Source organism: Sipha flava, unplaced genomic scaffold (assembly GCF_003268045.1).
Source record: "Sipha flava isolate LNK unplaced genomic scaffold, YSA_version1 43_pilon_pilon, whole genome shotgun sequence".
Taxonomy (NCBI): domain Eukaryota; kingdom Metazoa; phylum Arthropoda; class Insecta; order Hemiptera; family Aphididae; genus Sipha; species Sipha flava.
In genome coordinates this window covers 766,263-794,255 of record NW_020273171.1, presented here as the reverse complement: position 1 = coordinate 794,255, position 27,993 = coordinate 766,263, and the positions used below count along the sequence as shown (strand labels likewise).

Here is a 27,993-nt window from a genome sequence, read left to right as displayed (position 1 = left end):
TTCAGTGTACGATTGATATATTTCATTCCGGCAACCGCGCCGCCGGCCGCGATATACGTTTTCAACTCGTGCGGGGGGCCACGAGTTCGCGTGCCGCGACGACGACGTGTTTTGTGTTCGGACCATAACGTAATATTATTGTAATCGGATCGCGTGCAGTCGCGTGCAGCCCCCCCCCCCCCCCCTTCCCGTTGGCCGTCTCTTTATGAGCCCGTGATGCGTAAACGTTGCGCTGCCGGTCCACGGGTGTTTTCTTGCTTTCCCGCCGGGCCGTGTTCGCGCGTGTTGTAACAACGCGGAAGCGGCGGCGGCGGAAACGTGTTCGATCGCGTACGTGCTACACGCCGCCACGTTCTCGTCCGGGGGGTGGTATACGGAAGGGAGGTGTGTGGCCCGGGACACTCGCCCCCGAGATGACGGCAGCCGTATCGTGGTGAAAAAACCGTGTTTCGACGCCGGGAGCAGCGCGCCGCGCGTCGTATTGATCTTGCGCGGCCACCGCCGAGACGATAACGAGATCAGCCGCCGCCGCCGCGGTGCGCGTGAGTTGCCAAGGGGTCGGCGGCGGCGGCAACGTCCGAGACAAAAACGCGTATTTTTCCCACTTGTTAAAGTAATATCTATTGTTTCAACAGACTCTCGGCGAATTCGACTACACCGACGTTCGCGGGACGTGCCAAAACGTTCGTAAAAATCGTTATGCTCAACAACCGTTATTCATTATACCGCGGTTAAGGTCGCATTGATCATGCAGCCCGTATTCCGTGATCCAATAGTTCGGTATAACACTTGTACATTTTTTTTCTAATATCCGATGATTAAGAGTACTACAATTATTTACCTCCCTTCCCACCTAAGGGGCAAACACCTGACATGTACTATTTTTAAATTCAAAACAAAATTATGAACGCAACGCGTTTTGTAATGGCAACACGAAAAACCAAATACGGGATCCTCGCAGTATTCACTGCGCTTGGATGAGTAGTATTAGTACTGCCGTAACAGTAAAAATCACAAACTTCAATGAACTCGCGTTCTCTCATACGCAAAAATAATTATCTTCAAACAATATTTTTAGCTCAAAATAGGCTGCGAATGCTAATTTAAGATTTGGATCGATCAAGCGCGGTTATGATGAAAAATCACGCCCACTGGCGTACTTTATGTATTTTATTTTTCTAAAAATCGTTTCTGTATAAAATGATTATCATATATACATGGTATCGATTTTACGTCGCGTAAATTACAGCACTACCTTGGCGTTACCGAATTTTGTTCCATAATCCAAGTACGGTATTAACACGTGTGACCGTGACGGTCGTGTTATTTTGTATATTATAAAAATCATACTGCAATGAAAACCTAAGTAAATGTTTGTTTTTGATTCTCATTGCATTAACACGTATACATTGAACATTTAAATGGAACGATGTTATTGCGTTTCAAAGAAACAGTTTCGCAATAAGTTTTTGAAGGGCTCGGGAAAACCGTACGTCACCGGAAAATCGGAGTTACAAACCGGATGGTAATCGCTTTGGCATCGGTCTGCGCAGAAACGTGTTGATTTTATTCAACGCATTTGTACTATAATACGAAGTGTCGTGTTGATTCGACGCAAGCAGTACACGTGGCCCCATAGCAGTTTGTCGATTCGGAATTTCGATGAACACGTAGGTCGGTAGGTATATACAACGCACATGTTTTTTTGTTTATACATCGTTTATACACACGATTTGCAAACACAGATAATTGCGGTGTTTATACAAGGAACAACGCCGAAAATCACATTTCCTGCGCGTTATCTGTACAGGAAAATGTTGTTTAAACACAAACGCACACGAATTCGTCCGATTAATATAACCCCGTGGAACGCGTGCGAAGGTCGCCGTTTTGCGAGAAACCTGATTGGCGGCGACCGTATACGATATCGTTGTTCGGTACGGCTCGACAGTTCTGTAGCGTAAAGTGCCCGCTGCTGCAGAAGCTGCAGCCGAGCGTTTCACACTCCGCAACGGCCGAAGTTCAACGCCGAAGGGAACCGTGGCCGCAGTTGTTTACGGTATGCGTCGGACCTGACCGCGGAGCGCCCACTGCCGGTTCTGTTTGTCTATATCTCTATAATTAAAGAAACGTCTATTTCCGTCCAAAAGGGTCCGCCAAGAATTTCGAGGGAAAAAACCGAAAGACCGCACCTTTAAATTGTGTGTGTGTGTGTGTGTGTGTGTGTATGTATACATACGTATGGTACACAACGTACACGCACACACTAGAGTATATAATGTATTTATAAAAAGGAATCTCGGGGCTCGTAGCCAAAAATCTGGTAGTGACGTAATCCAACAAACAGCCAGACGACGATTTGGTCCCTGCCGTCGATCCTGCGCAGCAACGCGCCCAACGCCATCGTACGCAAATTCGTGGCCGCCACGAGGTAATAAATAATTAAGGGGTCTGTAAACTTTACTCTCGACTTCATTGTATAGTTATCACTCATTACGCGCACGTCTACTGAATGTGCGGTGGAAAATAAAAAACGTGTATTTTTATTATAGTCCATACGCTTTCGGTTATTCAATTTGTCTCACGCGTTAAGTTAAACTATTGAAAATACGGTGGGTATATCATACGATAAAAGTTTTTAAAACGTATCCACGTATTTACATTCCGACCGAAGTCACAATAATTTTCATATAATTTTGATTTTATTTTGTCAACGACCAAATTATCAATACAAAGTATAACGATGTACAATATGCATTTAGTGCCGCGTTAAGGTCGAGTGCAGTCTGTGTCAAAAATATTTTTACGCTGCACCAGATAGAATGAATATTATTCATAGATCGCAAATACGCATACCGCACCGCGCCGCCAAACAAGTTCTTTAAATGTTGTCCGAAAACTACGTTGTTTCTTTTAACATTCTTTAAACGACATCTGCTGGTAATAAATAATATTATTATCACACATATGTGTACGGTTTTAAGTAGGGCAGGAATATCCTCCACAGCTTTTGTTTGTACATATTTGACAATTACTTGTATTTTGTCTATTCAGCACCTTTTCGACACAATATTAATGATTATGTTCATTGTAATTCTCTAAAATATTATCGATATATTCAATACTAAAAATCAACTGGAACTCTATTCTAAATCATTCCGTTTTTTCTGTATAACAGTGTACACAAACATAAACAAAAAAAATATACTATAAATAACATGGTAAATAAATGAATAAGGATTATCCTATTGTGGAAGGGTTACATTTATATTAATACTATAAGCATTCTACGTTTTGATTACATAAACTTTTCGTCTTTATAACGATTCATACTGCAGACACGCGATTTATATGTGAGAACGAGGTTAAAATTTGTAGGTTTCACATAAACGATGCACACAGGAGTTCTATTACGCGTTTCGTGTTCATAAATTAGCCATTTTAACGAGTCATCATAATATTATCCGATATTGTACATGGGTTGCCACAATAATGAATAAAAAAAAATCACTTTTCACGGATTGCGCACCGGTGGCGATTTTTTTTTTACACGTCAGCTATTATTTATTTTCTAGGACGCTTATCGAATCAGTATTCAAGTCACATGATAATACCGACCTCGTGTGAGTTATACCAACAATTCACCTGTACAATTCGTGGTCGCAAATCGTAACCGTTGTTCAACTCGTGAACATCTAATTCAGCGTAAGTATATACTATTTTGTCAACATTTTTTAACGAAATTACCACTATCGTTTTTTACAATACGTCATCAGACACGCGCATCTTGTTTGCACGTCTTTATGTTCATGATAACTGAAATTCGCAATAAAAATGCATAAAACATTGTGTAAAACGGTTCGTGCATATTTACCCGAAGTAATAATAATTTTTAATGTATACGCGTTCAAAATCCGTCTCGTAGAAATCTTAATACCAAATAATATATTATATACATCCAACTATTAAATATAATCCACATGTTATGTTTTTCAGTTGAACCTCTGATCCCCCCATTTAGATCACGTGATAATACTTTCTCGATTATCTCGATCTATCTATCTACATACCATATACGTATGACAGTATAAGAGTTTTTTATTGCAGCTATTTATTATTAGAGTATTCATAGAAATTTAAACATAACTAAATACATAAACGTTCAACTTGTGCTATTAGCATAGGTATACAACAAATTAATAGGTTTTTTAACGATAATTTTTTAAAAATATTTTTTCACTTATTACGAAACGTTTCGGTCTAACCAAACGTTTCTACGACAAATAATACAGATACCGTTTTTACGTGATGATATTATGGCATAGAATATTAAATTCGAGCCGTGGGGTATACCGTAGGCGGAATATACACATTAAATTTGTTTCTAAATAATAAATATACATGTGTAAGATGCTTAATTATTGATGACTACACGAATTGTGCAAAAATAAAACCTTCGCAGAACACCTACATGCGGAAAAGATGACTTCATAGAATACGAAACGAAAATATTGCCGAGGACACGTTTCTTGGATAATTTGCACAATTTACGAGACTTGCGGCAAAGTGCTTGAATGAAACGTTTTCATAGAAAAACAGAAATCAAATGATAATACTATATTACTATATATTCTAAAATATAGGAATAATTCATCATCCACGCAACTTCTTCGATCAGAGTCATCTGAACAAACCTCCTTCGGTTATGATTAGTTTAAATATTTATCATGCTCGGAGCGTATTCCAAAAAGAAAGAGATATAACGAGTAATAAAGCTATTTAACAACATTTTTCATTTTTTCAAAACCTCCATGAAATGTTTTCCTACGTTTGCCCCTGCAGCCAGTATAGGTAAGTGAGTACATTTGCATGCCGGTTAAAAACTGAAAAAAAAACAAAAATAAAGGTCTCATTGAGATGCACACGTTTTGTCTCTAAATCATAGTGTCACATAGTAGACATATTAAAATGTTTTCTGTACATTAGCCTCAATCGAATAAAATGATTATGTAAATTAATGATTTATGTTTTTATCAAGTATCATTATACGTTACATTTAAATAAGTGCTTACCACTTAACAGTAAACCAACGAATTAACTTTCGTAAATAATTAGCAATATCAGCTTAGTACATCATCTATTCATCACATAACCTAAGTGCACTTGCACGAGTAAATATTATCCGTCCAAGTAAATAAAACTAAAATATTGTGTCATTGATCGTTTTTTATGTTTACACGTCCCGAAAGAGTGTTTGTTATTGTAATTTCTATTAGTGATCTCGTGATTTATAATTAATAATTAATAAATAATAATAACATCGATCGTATAACGGACATCGATCCGGTCGAAACTTTGCCCAGGTCCGAGATAAGCCACTGCGATTACGATGCGTTTTTCACATTGGACCGAGATACGCCACAACGGGCTTAATTAAATCGTCCAAAAAATGATCACAGCGATAATAATACGAGTATGCCCATACAGCTCATCCAGCGGATATTTGATAGGCGCCCGAAACATACATATTAAGTCTAGTTCATATATATAATACTCCACATAAATATAATAAAGATATTCATACGAGATGGTATACGGAAGATTTAATATGGATATTTTGGACATCAGTTTATATCGCGTATTATTATTCAGCAACGTTCGGACCCCACTAGCAGTGTCTAATCGTTCTGTGATTTGGTCACCGTCTTAACTGTATCAAAAGTTAAAATCAAACACGTTGCTGTTTCGAACGTTACGTGTTATTCACCGACGAAAATTTAACTTGGGCCGTCTGTCAGTACAAGAAACGCGTGAGCTTATTATTTTCTCGTGTCGCAATACTCCTACAGTTGTCGTTTCACGTTCGTCCTTAACGGCTGCTAATCCACCCCGTCACATCCGCGTTCTTGAGTTTACACCCACGATGATATTGTACCTGTACCTGCTGACCCTTGTACGCTGCTCATGCGTCCGTGAATACTAATTAGCTTAACCAAATTCGCATTGAATCAAAATCCGAATTACGGTTCGCGAGCCAATAAATACCCCTGGAATTGGGGTAAAAATTGAACATGCGCATTGAATCAACCGATTTAACTTCGGTTCGAATTAACAGCCGTTCACGTATGCACTTAACTCGTTCGCGGCAATAAGCTTATTCGAATCCGGATAAATCGGTTTAGACTGTATAAACGTGGTGATATTGGATAGTGAAATAGCGCATAATTATATATCGGAGAAATATGAACGTGATATTATTACGATAACACAGCATAATACAATTGGGCACCCTATTGGATTCGCTTTGGTACGATGATCAGTTACAGACCCGACTTAATATCCAGCAAGCAGTGTCCTCAATAAGTCATTATCTATACTATACATGGCTAGTGATATGTTATGTTTATATATACACAAAAAACGTAAAATCGTCATTGACGGTTATCCTCTAACATCCTTGTGCAAGGAACGACAACCTGCGACATTTTTCGACATACCCGTCGAATACAACTACTATGTACTAATATGATCACAACCTTGAGGCGTGTGCATACACGGGAACTACAAAACACAGATGTATGGCAGGCGACCGATGGATTTGAGAAAACGCAATCGGTATCCTGAAACTCCTTGCGCGCTTCATGTACTGGTAAGAGTAAAATGTAAAATCAAAACAACACTCGAAATTATTGGCACACGACGAACAAGAGTATAGTACAAAGGGTAGCGGGAAAAATGTTGCGTATCTGTTGTATGGCGAGTAGAACGCAATTTCATAATCGGATATCACCACGCGAACGCTTCGATCGCAGCAACAGTTCCTGGCCTACGCGCCTCGTGCACACGGCAAACATGATTATACGTGTACGGTACACTTATTGTTACGCGCGTGGCGCGACGGACGATCGATACGTACCTAATACATCGCACGCGCATCCCCACCCCTATTCATCCCTATCAGTCTTCGAACACGTTTTTCACGCGCGCGCTTACAGATCGGCCGTTTGTTGTTGCTACGACAATATTATTATGATTATTAGCGTTGTCGAACGCGGAATAAAATACACACCGCACTATACATTGTACGTTATTATGTATCGGAAGGAAGGCTAGCCCCCTCCCCCTGAAGTAGAAAACGTACGACTACGACGGGGTTTACCGTCTGTCCCGTGTGACGTCACGAGTCCAACTCCTGCTACGGTACACCACCCTATCGCGATGTACGGCTACATGCGCACGCACTGCACTCTCGTCCCTCTTCCGTGCCGTAGAACGGTCGTAAAATCCGTGTGTATAAATAATAATAATAAAACGTCAATATGTTCCATTCACTAGCGACGCATGCGCCACCCCCTCACACCATCAAAATAATAATAATAACAGCAGGTGTGACGTTGGCCGAAAAATATCCTACGAGGTTTCATAGCCAATCGAAACCGGCTTTAGAATGTAATGGTGCACAGCACACACCGGAAACGACCGGACGATAAATGTAGTATTTTAATCGTCTGAACGTGAAGACAACACAGCTGTTAATTAGTATTTTAAACAATGTTCAAAAACATACGATTCATAACACGTAATAAAAAAAAATGGTCTAATAGTTTAAACGTGTTTTCCACAGTACGTCTGTTTTCGATCTCTATTGGAATATGTTATACGAACAGATGGCACAGCGAACAATACAAATAATAATACAGTATATCTCGATAAGTACAGCCACATTATAGACTAACGGTTTTCGATTTCTTTCGAGGGAACACGAAACACGTCCTACTGGGCAACACATCGTGTTACTGCAAGTGAAAAATGTTTTGAATCTAAATATTGGACAAGTTGCAAAGGCAAACCCTGACGTTATTTGGACGAAATCCAATCGGACAACGCGCTACCACGTGGGCGACATTTATTACTTAATTTAAACAATGTAGCAAACTGCGAGCAAATCGACCAACTGCAGGAATAAGAGTACTACAAATCAGCTTCTCCGTAGGGTCAATGTGCGTTGAAATATTTACATAAACTCGGAACCGAGTATTGCGATTGACGTGAGTTTTTTTTTAAATGTTATAAACACGTGTCGTGTTCCGTTGTTGGATTAATAAATCATACACGATTACCGATTTGTATATTTATTTTTATTTTACACAAGTTACTTTTTCTTAATATAACACGTAGGGAAGAGGTGGCTGGAGGGGGAGAAAACACAAAATCTACGGTACGACAAATTTAACAAATGTACACGCACATAGATGCAAAACAAGCGAGATTGTGAGTTCCTTTACATATGTCTCCGTTTGACGACAAAAACGTTCAACGCAGACTTCTACCGGTCTAAAATATATTTTTAATACAAAGGTACATAATTTATTAAAGCTACAAAACAGTATTATACATTTTGTGCACTTAGAATTGATATAAATATTATATATAATTATTACACAATATATATAAATATATACTTGTTTTGACTAGCAGTCTTAGGACCGTTTTTTCCTTAATTGTTTTATTAAAATATTTAAAATACAAACACGACTTGAGTCAGTCTTAATTATCGCCAAAAAGATTGCCTCCTTTTGTCATTTTTCTACTTCAGTACAACCGAATTAATTTTGAAAGAAAAAAGAATATACAAGAATATAACGAGGCGTAATTTATCCTAAATTTCATCTAAAAATAAAGGATTGCCTAATAATGACATACAATACCGTAATAGCTATTGGCATTTTAACGTAATACAATTAAAATATATTTATATTTATATATACAGATTTAGTATATAAATGTATATTTTACATTCAGGCCTCGATCCTTCCAGGCCTAAGTATATTAATCTGATAGGATCCGTATGGGGCGTTTCGCACACATACGTGTATACGTAACATACACAATCATACATATATTTCTTATACTATATAATAATAATTTATGAGTCTCGTTCTTTCTTCACTTTGAATTCTTCGCCCAATATGGTGGCTATTTCACCTTGCATGAAAGCCCAGGGGACGTTAGAATTGGCCAGTGGACACTTATCGCCACTTGGGCAGTAGACCTGCGGACACAAAGGGAGAAAAAACGTGTAAGTAATCGGTTGAAACGAAAATAGAAAAAAAATTCTTGACAACCGGTGGGTAAACAACGGCAAACCAACTCACCTCGGATCCGGCTCCTTGTCGCTTGATGCTGTCTCTGGAGCACGGGAAACAGAACTTGTGAAGAGGAACAGACGGACACTGGACGAAGTGCGTATCTTCCAACCGTTCTTGGCACAACGTGCACTTAAGCGTGGCCGTGTTGGTTGCAGTCGCAGCCGCGGCCGCCGACGCATTTGTTGGCGGTATGGAGATTGGTGGCACGAGCGGCACCGTCGGTGCACCGGTTTCCATAGAAGTGCCGGCCGCGCCGCCGTCGGCACTGCCGCCGCCGCCGACCGTAGCCGATGCGTTCTGGGCGCTGCCGCCGTTGGCACCGCCGTTTGCCGTAGCTCCACCGCTACCGCCGCCACCGGGCCCGTTCCCGCCAGCACCACCGACGCCGGGCGGACCGGCGACGGCCGAACCGGCGCCATTGGCCTCGCTCGACGTAACCGTTGTGGAGCTGACGTGCCGACTGCCGGATGACCTACGTCCGCTGGACGAACCACCTACAAAACGCGACTTGTTAAAAAAAAAAAAGGACAGATAATCAACAAATCTACTTCAAGCAAACATTAAGACGAGTAATAAGATTATGGGCGGCATGCGACCGAGTTGTGCGTTAAAAATATCATAAGATTGTAAATAATTATTATCTACGTTGTGGATGGACGGGTATTCGGCGTTCGCGGGGGGGGATGACGTTTGAAGATTACATTCGAATTTATCTGTGCGTGTCAAGTATCAAGTGTCAAGTGGAGGCAAAAATCAATTCGGATGTTTATCGACATTTTCCCCGCCAACGCGCACGGGCGGCTACTTTGATAAGTACAACATATTAATATTATCGGTGATCAGTGTATTACTGTAATGCTTCGTATGAATCGTGAACGGGATATATATAAAAAAAAAAACCAACACTAAACACCGTTTAAAATTTTATTATTACCGTAATTTTTAGATAAAACGAGTACGATTTATGAATCACGACCAGTAACATAATATTGGTTATTTTTAAGTCGTTCTACAGTAATCAGCGATTAGCTTATTTCTCTTCGTAATCAATAACGAAACGTTGATTAGAACCATTATGTGGCTCGTATGAAATTTTAAAAACATCACTTTTCAACGTTCATGTTTTCACAATATCATTGTGCTGGATAGATTCGTCGAACAATTATTATTCCACAAGATTTAATAATTCTCGGCAGAACAAAATAATATACCAAATATAATTGAATCATAAGAATTTCCGAGTAATTGTGCCTGTACGTCGGTGTCGATAAGATAAAAGTATTATTTTCGAGACCGAGAAATAACGCTCTTGAACTATACGCTAACGATGATAAATATACCGGAAAGCTGTCGATCTATAAATACAGTATTAATCCAATGACCAAACTGTCATATGCACAAATTGATAACACGCGCTTAGTGCACATGAAAGACCGATGTACACACGCAGTTATCTGACCCGGACGCCCCTATTAACCCACTTAATGCAACGCGCCGCGGTTTTTATCAACACAACAATAAAATACTGTACGGGAAAAAAGTTCATAACTACTAGAAAAAAATACTAGAGAATAAAGAATAGAAAAATAAAAAAAAGTACGTAAAAAGCAGGCAGTACTATAACAACGACTTAAGAATAATGTTTGCATCTAATGAACGCTCAATTACTACAGGTGGTATGGTGGAGAAGGAAAATGTCTGTAGAAAAACCGTGCAATGGTGCGATTTCGTATACGATTTTAAGAGACGGTACATATGTTTTGAGATGTTTTTCGTTTTATAAACTCGCTGGACCCCCTCCAAAACGTTTCGAATGTAAATGCGTTTACATAGAGGGTAGAATGTCTTCGGGTCGTGTGTGAAATACATACCGGTGGAGTTTGGCGAGTGTTGAGATCCTCGGGAAGCGGACCTGGGACCGCCAGGTGCCTGGGCGTTATTGGGACCGGTCGAGCCAGGCGGACTGCCTCGGGCGCTCTGTGGCGACCCGGGCGGCAGGTTATCGGCGACGCTCATCAGCGCCGCCATCGGGTTGTTGGGCCCGTTCTGTTGGTTCGGTCCGCCCGGTTGGCCACCACCGGCACCGATCGTCTGCATGGACGGTGGTCCGTCCGTTGGCGACCCGGTTGTCCGGCCGGCGGCCAGCGGCGATCCAGCCGCCGGTCCGGTGCCGTTGGTCATGCACTGTTGTGCCACGGCAACTGACGCATATCCACCTGGCGCACATAAGGGACGATCAGTAAAAAAAAAAAAAAAAAAAAAAATAGGATGGGTGAAAAGCGTTTACCTAAAAGCTGTGAAATATTATTACACGATTTAACAGAGATGGGTAAGAAAACACACGGCTAAAAATAATAATAATAAAATAAAAAAAGAATGAGAAGGGTAAATCGATAACACAAAGAAAAATAACTAAAAGCAACGCAAACTTCTATTGCACGACTGTATTTAAGTTGTTTTATGAAAATAAACTTATTTTCTCGTTCATTTGGCTCGCATTTCTTTAACGACTCTTTAACTCACGTTTCATATTGTTCTTAGTAGGTCATTGTCGATGACGGTTGCCACCCCGACAGGCAGCACTCAGTCGAAATGCATGCGGCGCAACGGTACAAAATATAATACGTAAAATTTGAAATGCACGAAAATGCACCGCCTACCCAATCACAAACATACACACACAAATCAATCACCATGGCGTGGAATGTTGGAGGATCTCCGATGAACGATTACCGTAAACGCGTATGCGCAGTGCATCGTACTGTGAGTGCGTGTAAGTACACGCGTGTGACGTCAAAAACGTGTACCTATAATGTTGCCTATAATATAGCCTCCCGCCCGGAAGACCACCGCATGATACGAGATAGTAGACAAAAAATATCGGAATTCGGTATTTTGTTTATTGGGCTCAGCAACAAGATCACGAAAGAAAAGCGATGGAACTGTTTGACTTGTAAAAAAGCATTTATGCATAATCTTAATTCAAATGTCCTGTCGATTGAACCAGGTCGGGGAACCGGATCGTATGACGTCACGGCCTATTAGTCAGGCACGCCGCCGTATTATTATATTACTGTTGGTCAGTCGTACGTGAAGAGTTTGTCGTGAATTATCGACGATCTCCCTACGTTCCCACCCACCACTGCTCCACAACCGTCTCTCAACGCTAATTGTCTATTCGCTGTCGACGGTACAAACATAATACCATAACTACGTCACAGAAAGAGCACCTAATGTATTAAATCCGGTAATAACAACAATTATGATATAACTTAAATAGCTGATGAAGCATTGCTGTGTTGTGGCGAGTGAAACGAAATAGATTGAGGCAAACAACGTCGGAGTGGTGAACGATAAAAAAAACGGCATGGTTGGAGATCGCGAGAATAATATTATTGTTTTCGCAGAAATGGACGAGTGCGGGTAATAATAATATTATTATACTACTGTTGCGCTAATACTATTGCACTACTATAACTACGGGTTTTCAAGGTTTCATTCATAACACTTACCAGCTGTCTTGAACGAGGACGCATCGAACGACGTGGTTCTCAGCGGGTGTTTGGCCTCCGCTTTGAACGTTCTTTCGACGAAAGGCACGGCGAGGCTGACGGCCGGCAGCGAATCGCCTCTTTGCATAGGCGGTCTCTGCTGCTGCTGTTGCTGTTGATGTTGTTCCTCCATCATGCGCTTGTTGCTCTCCACGTGATGATCGTCATCGTCGACCTGCGAGCTAAGGCCTCGCTTCAGCCCCTGATTGCCCGTCTGCGCCCGGCTCGGAATGTGATGGGCCATGTGTTGCTGCTGTTGGCTCTGTTGCAGACGCACCGACGTCCTGCTGCTCATGGCCGTGTCGTGATCGCCCGCGTGGTTGACGCCGGCGCCGACCGACCGGCCGGGGTATTCCATGAGCGTGGACCGCGGATGGTGCAGCGTCGCGTAATGCGACGTGACCGTGGTCGGCGGCGGCGGCGGCGGTTGTTGCTGCTGTTGCGTTTGCCGCGCGGTCAACTGGTGCGCCTGGGGCGTTAAGCCGACCACTTCAAGCGTGCCGTTCTCGTGCCGGTGCGAGTTTTTCGGGTGGTGCGCGTTGATGTTCACGGACGAGCTGCCTCCGCCGACGGACGAGGACCGCGCGGATTCTTGAAACCCGTGGGCGCGCTTCATCTGCCTAGCCGTCTCGATCACCAGTTCGATGCGGTCCGCTCCTTCGTAATTGACGCAGCCACGACACACGGGCTCGGAGAAGTCGTGCAACATGGCCCACGGCATGCGGGGCAAGTCGCACAGATAACAGTGTTGTCGCTTACCCATCTGCATGTTCGCCGATAACTGTTGACGGCGTGTACCCACGCTTTGCTTACGAGAATCGTTAGTATCCGTAGACGATGGTGGTGACGTCGCTACAGTTCGTTATACGTTCCCCGAGGAGCACTCGACAATAATCCATATATGAACAATATCAACGAACCGTGATGAGGAGAATGTAAAAAATAAAAAATATAAAACTATGATTTGAAAAGAGTTCACACGAACACTTGAAACCTAAGGTTTGCGAAACGGAACGTCCAACGTTAACACGTACACTGCACGGAACGTACACGGAAACTGAACGTAAAACCCCGCTAGCGCGCTACAACACTCGGTAATTGTCACACGCACTCGCATTCACGCACAGGGTAAGCACGATGAACACTGGCAGTCGTAGTGAGTGACGTCGCACGGCTACGTCGGTCGACGGCCGAACGGTACGGCTCCGGGAACGGGTGGTGCGCATGCGCTCTGCGCGGATCGTGCGCGTGTGCGTGAGTGTTGTCGTACGGGCCCGCAGCGCTGCCAACCTCGGACTACGCGGGCCAATGAACACGTCGCGGTCTCTGGAGCCGGGCTCGGCGGCGGCGGCGGCGGCGGGCGCGTGACGTATTTACCCGTACGGCGGCCGTACGTAACCGACCCTCCAGGAGCGGCACGCACACGCACGCACGCACGCACGCACCGTCGCGCCGTATTTTATTTTTATCATTGATCCGAGAAGCCACCCCGCGCGCCGGCCGGCAACCGCTCTCCCGCACGACCGTCAACCGGGTCAGACCACGACGACGCGTTCGTTGTGGCGGTGGTAGTCGATTGGAGGAGCAGTGGCGGTGGCGAGGACACGACAGCGCCGCGTGTGTATAGTCACGGTCGGCGGAATACCGCTCTGTGGTTATCGGGTGGCGGAGCGCGGGGGAATACGTCACACGAGATAAAAACTCGCGGCTATTACGCACGCGCACGCGCGTTAACGTGGTGAAGCAACGGTGAAAAAAAAACACGCGCGCACCGCGCCGCTCGTTTTGTACATATAATACGGCGATAGTGTACACGTAATATTCATAATAATCGTACTGCAATACTATTGCTGCTGCCGTTCGGACGGTTTGTAATAATAACGATAAATGTAGTACGACGCTACCATACTAGAGCGGTCAATGTTTACGTCAGCGACGAGAACGGCTGTTCCGGTGTAAAGAGGACGAGCCAAAAAAAAAAAAAAAACAAGAAAAATCTGATGACGTAGTCAATATTATGTTTTCACACGTGCACCGACCGTAGTACACACACGATATATTATTATTATTACGGCGTTGTTATTGTTTACCGTGCGCGAATACCGTCGTCGTCTCGGATAGCGATGCGGTAAGGAATCGTTTTCTTTCCCGTGATTGTTCCCACGATCGATCCAACGGTACACGTCCGATGCGCCGTGTGTGTTTTTAATCGCGTTTTACACGTGGTCGGTGTACGATTTCGCCGTCGCGGTCGTTCGCACGGGACTTTCGTGGAAAACGCCTGCCACGACGAACGGTTCGTGCGTCCGGAAAACCCCGTACGGATAATTCCCTCCCAGAGTATATTCGGTGTGCGTGCGTGTTTTAAAATTATGCATTCGGTCGCCCGTGTAAGGTTGGTAGTCGCATATTCGTTGTACACAAACTTCGGTAGGAACGCACGTCGCCCCGGTGGAGCAACAATTACAGCGAGGGAGGGTAAGGTACTAGAGACCACCCTTGGTGAGTGAATAGTGTAAAAAGAAATGAAAAAAAATAAACAAACAATGATTCCCATGTGTTTATGAATAACAGGGATGCTGAACAATGTCAAGGTCACTTTTTCCCTCTACGTACGGTCGGAGGTAGAGAACATAATAAACAAACCCTGGCACGTTCGTGAGAGAATCCTAAACATATAGCTGTTTGTTCGTCAGCTCCTTTTTGTACGCATGTTTTTGTATTCACCTGCAGTGGTTTTCAGAACGAGGTCGAAACCGGTTTTATGGTCTTTAGTTTTTTCCAGACTTCTCGTTTTCATAATATAGATATTATTATCTCAAAGCATTATCATAACGCAGCATATATTATACCTTGTGTGGTAGCATTACGAAAAAGAATAAATATCCAAAGACCTCTTGGATATTTTGTAAGAGCGTTTTAGAAAGCTGTACAACCGGTTTGTAGACTATTTCAAAAATGATTACTGCACATATAATCCATAGGCCTCTACAATTAATTCTTAGACTAATATAAAAGCTTTATTCACTATTTCAACAATATAAATAGTGGATATTTCATAATCTACTATTCAGATTTTTATAATTAAATGGACATTTACATACACACTTTCTTAACGTGGTATCTGCAATAACCGCATATGCAATATATTATTTTTGTATACAATTTTCATTTCAACTTTAATACATTATTTAACTGATATAGTTATAATCGGATAATTATAATCAAGCTAAGGACTATACTGTTGTAAAATTTAAGTTTTCAAAAACATACGTTAACGGTTTACGATGTCGATTTTACGAACAAAGAATAAAACAAACGAACATTACGTGCTAAAATTCCTACATTTTATTCAAACCGTTAAAATATTTCAGTGAAAGTTAACTTAGGTTAACTGTATTTTTTCAATTTTACAGCGGTGCGACATGGTATTATTACCTACGTGTTGTACATATCGTTTCGTAACCGGGAAAACAAAGAGCATCGAAAATAAAAATAAATTTTCCCGCGAATGTTTTTTCTTGGAAATTCTACGTTACGAAAACAATGAGGACGGATATATCCGGCAAAAGAGACGTGCGCATGTGTGTCGATACATTGGCATCGGTGCTGGACACGTTGTTAGTATTCGGTGTTATTTCTCCGACGGGCGCATGAGAGAATTTAACCAGTTCAGGAATGTACCGGAAAAAAGTTACTTCACTCGCCATCACGTCACACGAACAACCTGACCGATACGTGCGCTTCTCACGGCGACTCCGCCGTACATTATTATTATTAACACCATACAATATTATTACGATACGGTCAACCGCGATATCGTTACATTATCACGTCGACTGCACCAACAGATACGGCATTGATACGGACGCGACGACGAGAGACCGACCACGATAGATTTCCGGGTCAATCAACTCTCCGCCGTGTACCTCGGCGATCACGTACCACGCTATACCCATTATACTGTTGTACACGTTCACGCTGCAACGGATGATGGGATCAGTCGGTTTCCGTGCTCGTCCGCGTATAGCGGTGTTCATGAATTGTATTATACACGCGTCCGCGACAAGACCCGTTGTTGTTGCTGTATTGCCCGCGGGGGCACGACCGATGTTACACGATTTTCGGATGGACAGAGAGATGAGTGGGGAGATTAAGAAAAAAAAAAAATCGGGAAAAATAAATCCCATCGTGCGACCATTAATCATTTTTCAAAATTTTCATTCATTCGTCGACTGTTGTCGTCATCCCGGCAGGCATTTTCACCGACCAAATCGTGACGATTGCACGACGGCGGCTGTGACTACGATGATATGCGTTCACCCGCAGCCGTAAGTTCTCGCGGTATACGTTTTTCGCGACCACTACATACAGGGCCCTGCTAACCTGGTGTGCGAGGTGTTCATAAACAGGAACCGTCGAAAATGTAGTGCGGATTTATAAATCAAACCTCAGAAAAATTATCATAATAATCAAAAAGTAAACACAATATTAAACATCCTTGAAATATTGACTAAAACGAATTTTAATAACATTTTTGAAGTTTAAAAAAAACTCTGGAAGATCTGAAATACGGGTAAGGAGAGGGACAGCAAATTTGTTCGTATAACACAGGCGGCCAAATAGGTCAGAGCGGGCCCGACTACGTACAACAACAACGAGACCAATAATAATAATAATCGCATTTCACACATAACATTATTATATTGTATTGTAATGCGTTACTTCAACGGCGGCCCGCGGACAGAGTTCGTCGACCCGACCGCTGCCGGTACGTTAGCCACCGCGCGCGCGGTGTGCACGTTCGCGGGCGGGCGGTGACGATGATCGTCCGCGATCGTGTGACGTCACGTTCTACATTCACACGGCAACGGAAAGAAAGTTCTTGGTTACGTTATTACGAGCGTTGTTGTAGGTCAAATGGTAGCGGTAGTGGTGGCGGCGGCGGCGGCGGCGGCGGCGGACGTTCACAACCGACCGCCGCCACCCGTGTTGCGGTGGTGGTAAAGAGCGAACCCGTTACCGGGCGTTCTCTCTTCTCGGTCCGTGTTATACGCGAGTACACATAAAAAAAACGTTTTTTTTTCAGTTTTTTTTTTTTTTTCTCCCATCACGTACGTTTACCTTAGGCGCGTGGGCATGTTCAAAACGGCTTCGTGCCGTTGTTGTAGGCTCGACGAGAGACCAATCGAACAATATACCGAGCACGACATCATGACATGTACGTGTGCGTACCTGCGGGGCATCGCGAGCACGTAGCACGTGCAAAGCGACAGAGGAATAATGATGCATTATCGTTTCGTTACTCGAAACCGGCGACATTCTTCTTTCTCCCAAACCGTACACCGATATTCTACAATACCGTCTGCGGTATTTAAAAAGTTTTGTTTTTTTTATCCTCGCACACGCCCGTCTGCCATCGCCCGAGAGACACGGATTTAATAGTTACCTTGCAATCATCCGCATAACATTATACTCCAACACTATGTTTCAAGTGAAATGTATAAATAATGTATAAATTTTTGTCGAGTATCAAATCCAAATAGGTTTTTACGTTCGTGTTCAACACGATTTCGTCGGTATTATCTTCTTTTCGCGGTTAATAATAGAATGTTATGCAAAACATGATCGAAACTCCACACTAGGGATAAAACCCAGACACATTGAAATTTTTGACGAAAAGCGCAAGGTTATATTATAGATAGCTAATTGAAAATAATACGCTCAATCGTGTCAAGATTAAACATATATTATTTTAACGCCACTGCCACATAATAATTAGTACTCATCAAAAAAACACACTTCTGTACACTGATATTTTAAATTAAAACAGTAAAAGTATTAGAATTCTATGTGAACATTAAAAGTCGTCGGTATTGTTTACAATAACAAAGACGATGCATATATTAAATATGTAGAAGAATATTAAATAATAGAAGTGTGAAAACAGAAATGTTGCAGAGAAAAAATTTAAAAAAATATTTGTTCTTGAAGATTTGTTTATTTAACTACTAAGTCAAATATTAAGTACAAATATTATGAATTATGTGAACAACATCATTTGGATATTTGATACATAATACGAGTAAATAGTTACAACAAAACGGTGAATTTTGAAGAAACTGAAGTTGTTTCTTTTTTCAGCCAATAATGATTACGTTTTATCGAAATAAACATAATTTTAGTTAATACTTGGTTTTTATAAGTACATTAAAAATAACTTTTATAAATAAAACATTTTTAAAACCCTTTATACGTATAATTAAGAAGGTAAGCCAACCACCATTAAAACAATTTTAATTGGTATTTTTATTAATTACGGAAAAAAGTTATTAACATTATTTAGTATCAATTACACTATTCATACTAACATTTTTATACAAGACTAAGTAATTCTGATAAAATTATTAAAATAACTCAAACTAAATTCAAACAAATTGTTTTTTAATCAACAAAAATCTGTTACTCATATCACTAATTACTCGACCACCAACTTCACAGAGTTCAGATGTCTGAAGTATAGTTTTTATTCGCCATAACGAATATTTTGTGAAATTGAACTCGTATTAAACTGTTGTTATCAAACATTGACATGATGCATGAATAATGACACAATATGATACATATTTATAGTTTACATAAGCAACATTAAAATTAAATATAATATGATACTACAGACAGCATATTAACATAATATTAACCTAATTTATTATATCTCAATATTTCTCGATAAAAACCAATCCACTTGCGACTTGCTATCAATAAATATTTGATAAAAAGTCGCATTATTTGTAAAATATCGTAAACAAAATAACTGATTATTATTTCATTATAATAGTATCAACATCGATAAATCATATCATTCATAGATACATTAAAGAATAATTAATAAACATTAAACACTTATCAATTTCTAATTTGATGATTGAACGAATGGTATGTAATTATCTATAGTTATTATTGTACTACTAAATTTGGCCAACTTATTGTTAAAAATAGTTGTGCAAGGCAACTTAATACGTAGTAACAAATAAGCAATAATAAATTTAAAATAAATCTCCTTAAAAATTAAAAGAAAATTAAAATGGTTAAGTAAAAATTAAATTATTCGATTTATAGCCAAAAGTATATGTTTTTAAAAATAATTTTTCGTTAATTTATTATATATTGTTGACCGATCATGCAATTTTGAGCTTTTATGTATTAAATTCATTAAAAAAATTCACAATCAAGTAAATTACTTAAATAAAATAAATTAATATTTGTACCTTAAATTCGATTAGTTTAGTTATATTTAATCTGCTCAGGTAATTTTTGCTTAGATTTTATTAAATATAAAATAAAAAAAATTACTTCGAAAAATAGTAGCTTAAGTTTAGGATTAAATAATTTCTTTACATTTTGAATGGTATTTTGTTCATAGTTTAATTAAGCTATTTGAGCTGTAAAGATGATCAATTATTACTAATTATAATAGACAATACGGATAAATAAAAAGTATTTAATTACTTAAGGTTCATAAAAAATATTACATATATATATATAAAAATAAATTAGCCAAAATAATTTAAAAGTTAACCAAATTTGAAAATTATAATACAGTTAGAGTTTTAATTTATTCATTGTAATATTCAGGGATTGTTTTTAAGTATTTTAAACTACGTTCATTTAGATAAAAACTATGTTGAACAAATAATAGTAGACATTGAATTATTTACTTTTACCTTGAAACGTGAAACCTACACAACCATCAAGTCGACTGCAGATAATACCAGTTACTAATTTTTAAAACAATTTACATTTAAATCTAGAATTTTTATAGTAATTAAACAATTTAACTCTAAATATCACACAAAACGTCATAAAAAATTTCAAATATTTTTAATCATTTAATTTGGTCAATTAATTTCAATAATACCCGAATAATTTTCTTAATTTTACTAAAGAATTAGTTAAAGTTAAAATTTTAAATAATTTTAATACTGAAATGTAAAAATGTTATTTAGAACTAAAATTATTTCAATGCAAAACTATATTTATAAATACTAAAATATTCGAATATATTTATAGCTGTAGGAATAATGTAAGATACATTATGTAACTAACATTATTATTATTTTTATCTGGAAGGCGATGCCTTGATTTTTAGTGGCATCGATATTTTCTATAACTTGTCAGAAATATGAGTGATGAATGATCAACTAAATTGAAGTGTTATTCTTATAACGTTAATAATATATCAGTACACTTATGCTAATACTACTCAAAAACGTTTTATTTTCAAATTTTTTGTCAACAATTTTGTTCTAATACGACTTTTTCCACAAATTAGGATCAAATTTATCATAAATATCACATTATCATAACGAATTTAATTGATGAAAATCATGTCATCATATTATAAAGTTAATATTTATTATTCATTAAATTGTCTTACAATTTTAAAAACTTGACTGGCATGATGATTTATATTTATTAAATATTCAAGGATTTAAAACAAATATAAATATAAACTTTTAGGTTAAAATATTATCAATCATGTTTATGTTATAAGCTAACATAATGCATAATTTATAAGGATTAAATATTAAATTTGATGATTTTTTTTTTTTAACAACAATGTGTGAATTTAGAACATAAATATAGTATTATAAATATTACGAATAAAACGCAGTAATAATTCATATTTTATTTTTCTTTCTCAATAAAAAAAAAGAGTTTTTAATTTTTATCAGTTGGTAATAAATATTATATAGAACTATATCGGAATTCGAGTTTTAATATACACGTGTAGATAATAGGGATAAGAGGATTTAAATGGATTTTCAACTCACCTTTCTTATGTATATTTGAATGTCAGCTATTATTATCGTAGATAAAAAAGAAACACTCGACTATTATCATAAATATGTTTTCGTGATATATAAAAAAAAAAAAAAAAATTTAGATAACCTATATGATGTAAGGGGCGATCTCATGGTGGCCTCGTGATCTATAATCATGTTGTTTTCCCAATAGAATAATAATTCCCATTAATGTGGATGTTTTTATTTTTCATTTCGTTATTCACATTGTGTTTGCCTTATCTCAATGGACTCACTGATCAAATCGGTCGACACTCGAGTGAACATAAGTATTACATGATCTAAACACATAATTTTTAATAAGCAGCAGCACCAAAGTTGTTTTTTATATCCGTATAAATTGCAGTAAACAGATGATAGTGATGATGGTTGATATGTGAAGGGTTAAATGTCGAGAAAGTAAAAACTATAAAATCTCAGGCATGTAGATAATATGAGGTTCAAAGATTTAGATCATAATCGTTTATCAGAATAGTGCAACTGAATTCTAGATGGAATTTTTAAGATGTACATTGAGCAATAGGAATGTTATAATGCTTATATATAGAATATTATGTTATCTACACACGAAGAGTACCTAAACTTACACAAGTCACGTTCTATCCACCGAGTTGGTGGTTAAGCAACATATTCTGATAAGAAGTTGTTTACATGATAAATTAAACATATTAATGCTTGCAAAACAAATTTTGTATTTTAAATATTATTGTTGTCTGTTGGCTCCGATAGTGACATATTATCTATATCAGATATCAAGTATTTTAAACTTCAATAAAATTTAAACAACAACAATTTTAATTATTTAAAAATCTTTTCAGTAGTAAGTAGAATATTATTGTATAAGCTGTAAACACAAGTATGGTTTTAAAAACAGGTTAGCAATGATATTATTTTCGATCAATAATATTTCCAAATCGTCAAAATATTTTGATTCAATGTAGATCGTAATCTAATTTTAATTATTTTCAATGATGAAATTTATTTTTTATTATAACAATTTATAACTAGTATTATAAGAAAAATGTTGAGGCAAGTTTTCATTTTGGAATACATTCTATATATGAATATCTTTAATTGACGAGAAGATATAAACTATACAATTTAAATCATTCTTCTATAAAATTATCGGGATCTATATATACTTATATATGTATTTTAGTATATACCTAATTGGATTTATGTAACTCAGATATAATAATCTATCACAAATTACAAAATTAATATTATTTATAAACTTCGATATTGTATCTAATTGTCTTTCTTCTGAATCAGTATTATCTAAGTGTCTATTTTTTTTTAACTTAAATATCCAATATCCTTGTTTAAAAATCATATAGATTTACTTTCATAATCATCAAACTTCCAAGCACTTATGCATTTTAAACTAAAATATACGAGTATTTATAGTAAATTTTATATAATTAATTTTTAGTATTGGTATAAACAAGTATTGGTATATAAAATTGGTATAAATAATAATATAAAATAAATTTAATTACAAAACATTTTATATATTGCACACAATTATTTATTTTTAGTTTATCGAATACAACTCTCTTGCGTGTTGTTAATTGAAAAATGTTCGTTACGTAAGTAATGTATTCGATAAATTTCATAAATGCTGGCTACGTTTTACGTGTAACCGATACATATTAATGGAAATGTGTGATTCGTATGAATAATCTTTAGTCTCGACCGGGCATGCCCGTCCGCCATCATCGCACGCCGGTGACCAACAGGACACGACTGAAGTTGATGTTATTTGGAACCTATTTTATGGAGTGCAGACACGCGTCGCGTTTGTGACAAATAATGTTACGAATATTGTGACAGCGGCACTGTCCGCTATCGTTTTCTGTTCGCGTGTAATAGCTCATAATTTATCGTTATAACGGATCTGCGGATGACGAAAAAATTGAAAATAATAGTAATAATAGTTGGTAATAGAGTAATATATTACAGCAACAACGCAGGCAGCGACAACGGTGCGATAATCCTGTAATGGGAATAACCTACGTTTGTTTGCCCGCGACGGGGTGCGGTCGAAACCGTTTCGAATAAAAACCGAAAGTAATATGATAATAATGTGTCTTCGATCGAACCAGTCGAGAATACGAAACGGTTGTGAAGAGAAGAGGGTGGTATCGCGGAGTACGTTCAACTCGCGCGAAAAACGTCTTGCTCTCCGCTCTCCTAACCTAACCGGTTTCGTTGGCGATGCGATGACGATGGCGGAAGGAGAAAAAAACCGCACGTATCCTTGCACCGATCGGCGTACTCGTTGTCGCAATAATATATTATTTATATCGTCGTCGTCATCGCACCGAATTCGTCATCATCATATATATATATATATAATTATAACTGTCCTGCCGAGCGTGAGCCTACTCCGCGCCTCCGCCACCACTCCGACGACCGTACACCGCCGCGGAATCTGGGACGCGCCGGGTTCAACAAACGGTTACCGGTTGACTGTGAACATATTTTTTTATTATTATTATTATTTATTTTTTTTCCTGTTGTTGTTTCTACTCTCCCGGGAACCGGTTCTGTCGTTTTGTTGCCACAGCTTTCGCGCGCCTCACACACAACGTGGCGGACACGACGTCGGCAGCGGCAGCGCGTACCTACTGTTTAAAATAATGTACTTGGATGTGTGCACAGCTGCTGCGGACGGTGCAAGGTGTACGCGCGCGCATCCATCGGATTCGGTTGAGTCATATTTTATCCCCTTCTTCCGTCCGGCGTTCCCCCTGACAAACCCTCCACTCCACCGTTAACGCAGACCGCGTCGCGACAACGCGTCGTTCACGTGCGTACACGTGCCCCCTACAAGTGTGCCGGGAGGACGTGACGAACGCCGCCGCGGTGGTAAGAAACACGGAACACCCGTCGATTGTTTTCGCGCCGGGTTCACGCATTGGCGCCAACGTTGGTGTCAATAGTGTTCGTCCAACACGTGCGGATCAGCATTAAACAGCATTGGAACCGTCATTGGTCTCAATGTTGGAACTTTTAGCTCGACTGTCGGTTTTTTGACGGAACATCGAAAAGGTTGCGCCATCCACACATTTGCCGGCGTTGGTTCCAACGCCGTCAACATATACTATACGATTTCATACGAAATCATATCATTTATATAATTTATCTTTACATTATCCCGACTATAGCCATGATTATTATTACCACTGTTATCAATTATTATTATTTAATGCGATACAAGACTTCCGTCTATAGTCATTGGCATTGACTGTTTGTTTACCACTACGGTCGTGAACGTGCGCACGTACTAATTCACATGATTAAAATCGCAAAATTACTCAAGTTAAAGAACGACAGGAGCCATGGTCTAATAAAAATTGCTTGAACTTTTGGAGCTTTATCAAGCACAAGTACATTTGTGGAAACCTTTAACGAGGGACCATGAGAACAGAAATGTCGTTACAGATGCGTGGCAACGCATACAACAAAAGTTTTCCATGAAATGCACTATACTAGAATTAAAAAAAAAAAAAAAAACTAGAATATTTAATGTCAACACATCGATTATACTAAAAGAAAAAAAAAACAAAATAATCCATCCGTTCTGGTTCATCGACTAATGAAATTTTTCCTTTGCCTATGAGTTAATGGACAGTTTCCTGGGACAATTTTATAACAAAAAGGATACAATAAACACCGAGGTAAGTGGATTAAAACAAGCTGTATTATATTTTATGCTGTTACTGTCAATAATACCAATACAAAACCTCCAATAGGTAAAAGTCTTATGTACTGTCTGAGTGAATAAAAGTAAGTTGAAAATTCATCTTGAATTTGCTTTGCATTTTGTGTTGATCACCTTGATGTTTTAGTAAGTGGTGGTAGTGTAATCTGATTTTCTTGTAAGAGATGTATTGTACTTTCAGACATGTACATATTTCGTGAAGTTCGGCTTTTATTTAAAAAGTTATAAACATTAAACATGTTAATGAAACTAGTGTCGCTTTTTATGGTTCCAACAACATTGATTTTTGAAAAACTCGAAATATAGTCATTATACCAAATATACATTCAATTACAATTCTTGCACGTGACAACTGCTGATTTAATATTTTTTATTGACTACCGTTAGGAGAAAGAAAAACAAACATGTTAACAGAGCATATTCATCGTTATCTTCTGTGTCAGTACCAAGTCCATAATCAGTTTCATCTGCACTACCCCTCCTTTCGAAACTCAATTATCCAATGTACCATACGTACAAACACAGCAAAAAGACTCTGTTGAAATGTATTCTATACAGAAGTATCAACCGAGTGGGTTCATGCAATCTCAAGAGAGGGGTTTTAACAACACTAATGATGTAATTCAAAGAGCGTTCTTACTTTCTCAAGATCAGTATAATTAGTAATCTCATTTGATGCAATATAATATCATGCATATCTATTTATTTTAAAGAGTATAATTTTAAAGTTAATTTAATTTGAATAAATATAAATATTAAATGCTCATTCTTTTTAATTTGTCCTTAAATTGTGTGGGAAATACGGCAAAAATGCATAAACTGTCCTGAAAGTTCTTGAATCAAATCATTTAATTATTGACGTCTACCATTCCTATAATAATAGTTATAAATAAAATTACAAATGAGGTTGATACGATTTTAATTCACTTATAGTTTAAAGCTTATTTAATACCTACTGATTTCAGATCTGTGAAGAGTTATAATCAGGGTTCATAACTTCTACCATTAGGCGGTTGATTATGGGTACGCATAGCAATACCTGAATTTTTATTTCAGATTATTATTTATAAAGGTAAGTTCCCCAATTTTATACGTACCTTGATTTAAAATATTAAACAATTCGAATTATATTTTATTTCAGGATATACATTAAATAAAAACTAAGCTCAGTTTATAATAACAAATATTGTCTGCATTGACATTAACACCGTGGCGTGTATAGTCTGTACCATACTACCATGAGGATGTAGGCTGTTGTAGACCACGGTTATCTACGAGTGTCGAGTAAATTTTATGATCTAAAGTAATGTTTCTTAAACTGTGCTTCGAAGAACTCTGGGGTTCCACGGATATCAACTAAGAATTCCGCGAAATTCAAGTGCTTTTACCATAGTATTAAAAAAATTAATTTGAAAAAATCCTACTAAAAATCAGAAGTGGCTAGTGGAAAATAGTAGTGTTAGTATGAACATTTATAAAATATTATTTTATAATATTACATAATAGTCATAATTACGGTATGCACAATAAATAATAATATATAGTCAATAATATTTTTTACACACACAATATAAGAAAAGTCGAAAAACTAATGTCGACAACAAAAAATGATACCTCATAAAAAAATAATTTAATTGTATTTAACTGTATTCAGTATTTTAGTGTATTGTAAATGTATTGTTTTGTGCATATTTTTTTTTTTTAAATAATTTTCATAAGAATTCTACATAAAATATTATTGTTTGGTGTTTCATGATCTCAAAAAGTTAAAAAGTTTAAGAAACACTGATCTATAGTGTACAATGTGTAATATTTAGCAATGGATAGATTAGGTATTATCAGTTGTTATAAATTATAATATTACAGTGAAAAAATCTATTATTAGTGTTAAAATGTCCGTATCAAATTTATTGTGAATAAATACAGGTAAAAGTTTTGAAGACTTTTGGAATAATTAATCTATAAACACCAGATATAAAAGTCCACGCTTATGAAACTCATAACAATATATTTGAATCACTTTAATCAAATATTGCATTTTCATTGCACATAAAGTTGAAAATTATTAAACAATGTAAATATTGACATACGATATGTCATGATTGTGGGTTATAATAATTTTACATAACACCTACCCATTATAGTTCCATAAATTTTTTTGAACTATTAAGTACATTTTCGAAAAAAAAATAAAAAATCGAACCCTATTAGAATTTATAGAATCAATAAATGATAGCTCAATAAAACATCTATTTCATCATAACATTCATAATTTTCTAAATACATAAATGATTAATGACCCATAGTATAGAGACAATACCTATACTCTTATATACTTTACTTAACACATCACAATACATACATATCTAATACTAAAAATTATAAACTGTTTGTATTCAAATTTACATTATATGATAACTAATAAAATTGATTTTCAAACTAGAAATTTTCAAAGAATAAGAGTTGTGTCATAATTTTATTTTAACTCGGTAAAAGTTATGGACTGATAATGGAATATTTAAACGATGCAATTGAGGGCAATGCTACATTATAATAATGAATTAATTTTTAATTTCAAAGTACTTAAAGTCAATAACTATTTCGTTTAATAATAACTATATAATAAAAATTTAATAATGAATAAAAAATTATAATTTGCAAATTATAGATTATACTTCTTACAAACGAGGTCTACATAAAAA

General features: G+C 37.8%; 2 protein-coding genes and 1 long non-coding RNA gene across 6 annotated transcripts in view; 1 reads left to right on the top strand and 2 right to left on the bottom strand.

The window, feature by feature from the left end:
* The window catches only part of LOC112689341 (putative uncharacterized protein DDB_G0286901), an 81,423-nt gene that overhangs the window by 10,815 nt on the left and 42,615 nt on the right, over positions 1 to 27,993 (bottom strand). Inside the window, exon 1 of one of the 3 annotated variants that reach the window (XM_025563006.1) lies at positions 1,520 to 3,096. The exons of the other annotated variants lie outside the window; for them this stretch is intronic. The gene's annotated coding sequence lies outside the window, so the exon portion shown is untranslated. Of the gene's footprint in view, positions 1 to 1,519; positions 3,097 to 27,993 lie in introns of those variants that run through there. 3 annotated transcript variants of the gene reach the window in all.
* On the bottom strand, positions 8,502 to 13,794 carry LOC112689343 (interferon regulatory factor 2-binding protein 1). 2 transcript variants are annotated; one of them, XM_025563007.1, is made up of 4 exons: positions 12,662 to 13,792; positions 11,021 to 11,365; positions 9,156 to 9,643; positions 8,502 to 9,052 (listed from the first exon to the last, which is right to left on the bottom strand). In XM_025563007.1, the coding sequence occupies exons 1-4, from the start codon at positions 13,467 to 13,469 to the stop codon at positions 8,927 to 8,929; spliced, it is 1,767 nt and encodes a 588-aa protein (XP_025418792.1). In that variant the 5' UTR covers positions 13,470 to 13,792; the 3' UTR covers positions 8,502 to 8,926. The 2 variants fall into 2 exon arrangements, with proteins under 2 accessions (XP_025418792.1, XP_025418794.1); XM_025563009.1 differs by lacking the exon at positions 11,021 to 11,365 and having other exon boundaries at positions 12,662 to 13,794.
* On the top strand, positions 23,455 to 26,829 carry LOC112689344. Its single transcript, XR_003149119.1, has 3 exons — positions 23,455 to 25,247; positions 26,257 to 26,363; positions 26,433 to 26,829. It is a non-coding gene; the product is annotated as an uncharacterized LOC112689344 (long non-coding RNA).

Excerpts from the sequence above, each read along its gene's own strand:
- LOC112689343 (XM_025563007.1), bottom strand. The coding sequence starts at position 13,469 with ATGCAGATGGGTAAGCGACAACACTGTTATCTGTGCGACTTGCCCCGC. Across the intron at positions 9,644-11,020 it reads ACACTCGCCAAACTCCACCG|GTGGTTCGTCCAGCGGACGT; the intron begins GTATGTATTTCA and ends CGCGTTTTGTAG. Across the intron at positions 9,053-9,155 it reads GACAAGGAGCCGGATCCGAG|GTCTACTGCCCAAGTGGCGA; the intron begins GTGAGTTGGTTT and ends TTGTGTCCGCAG.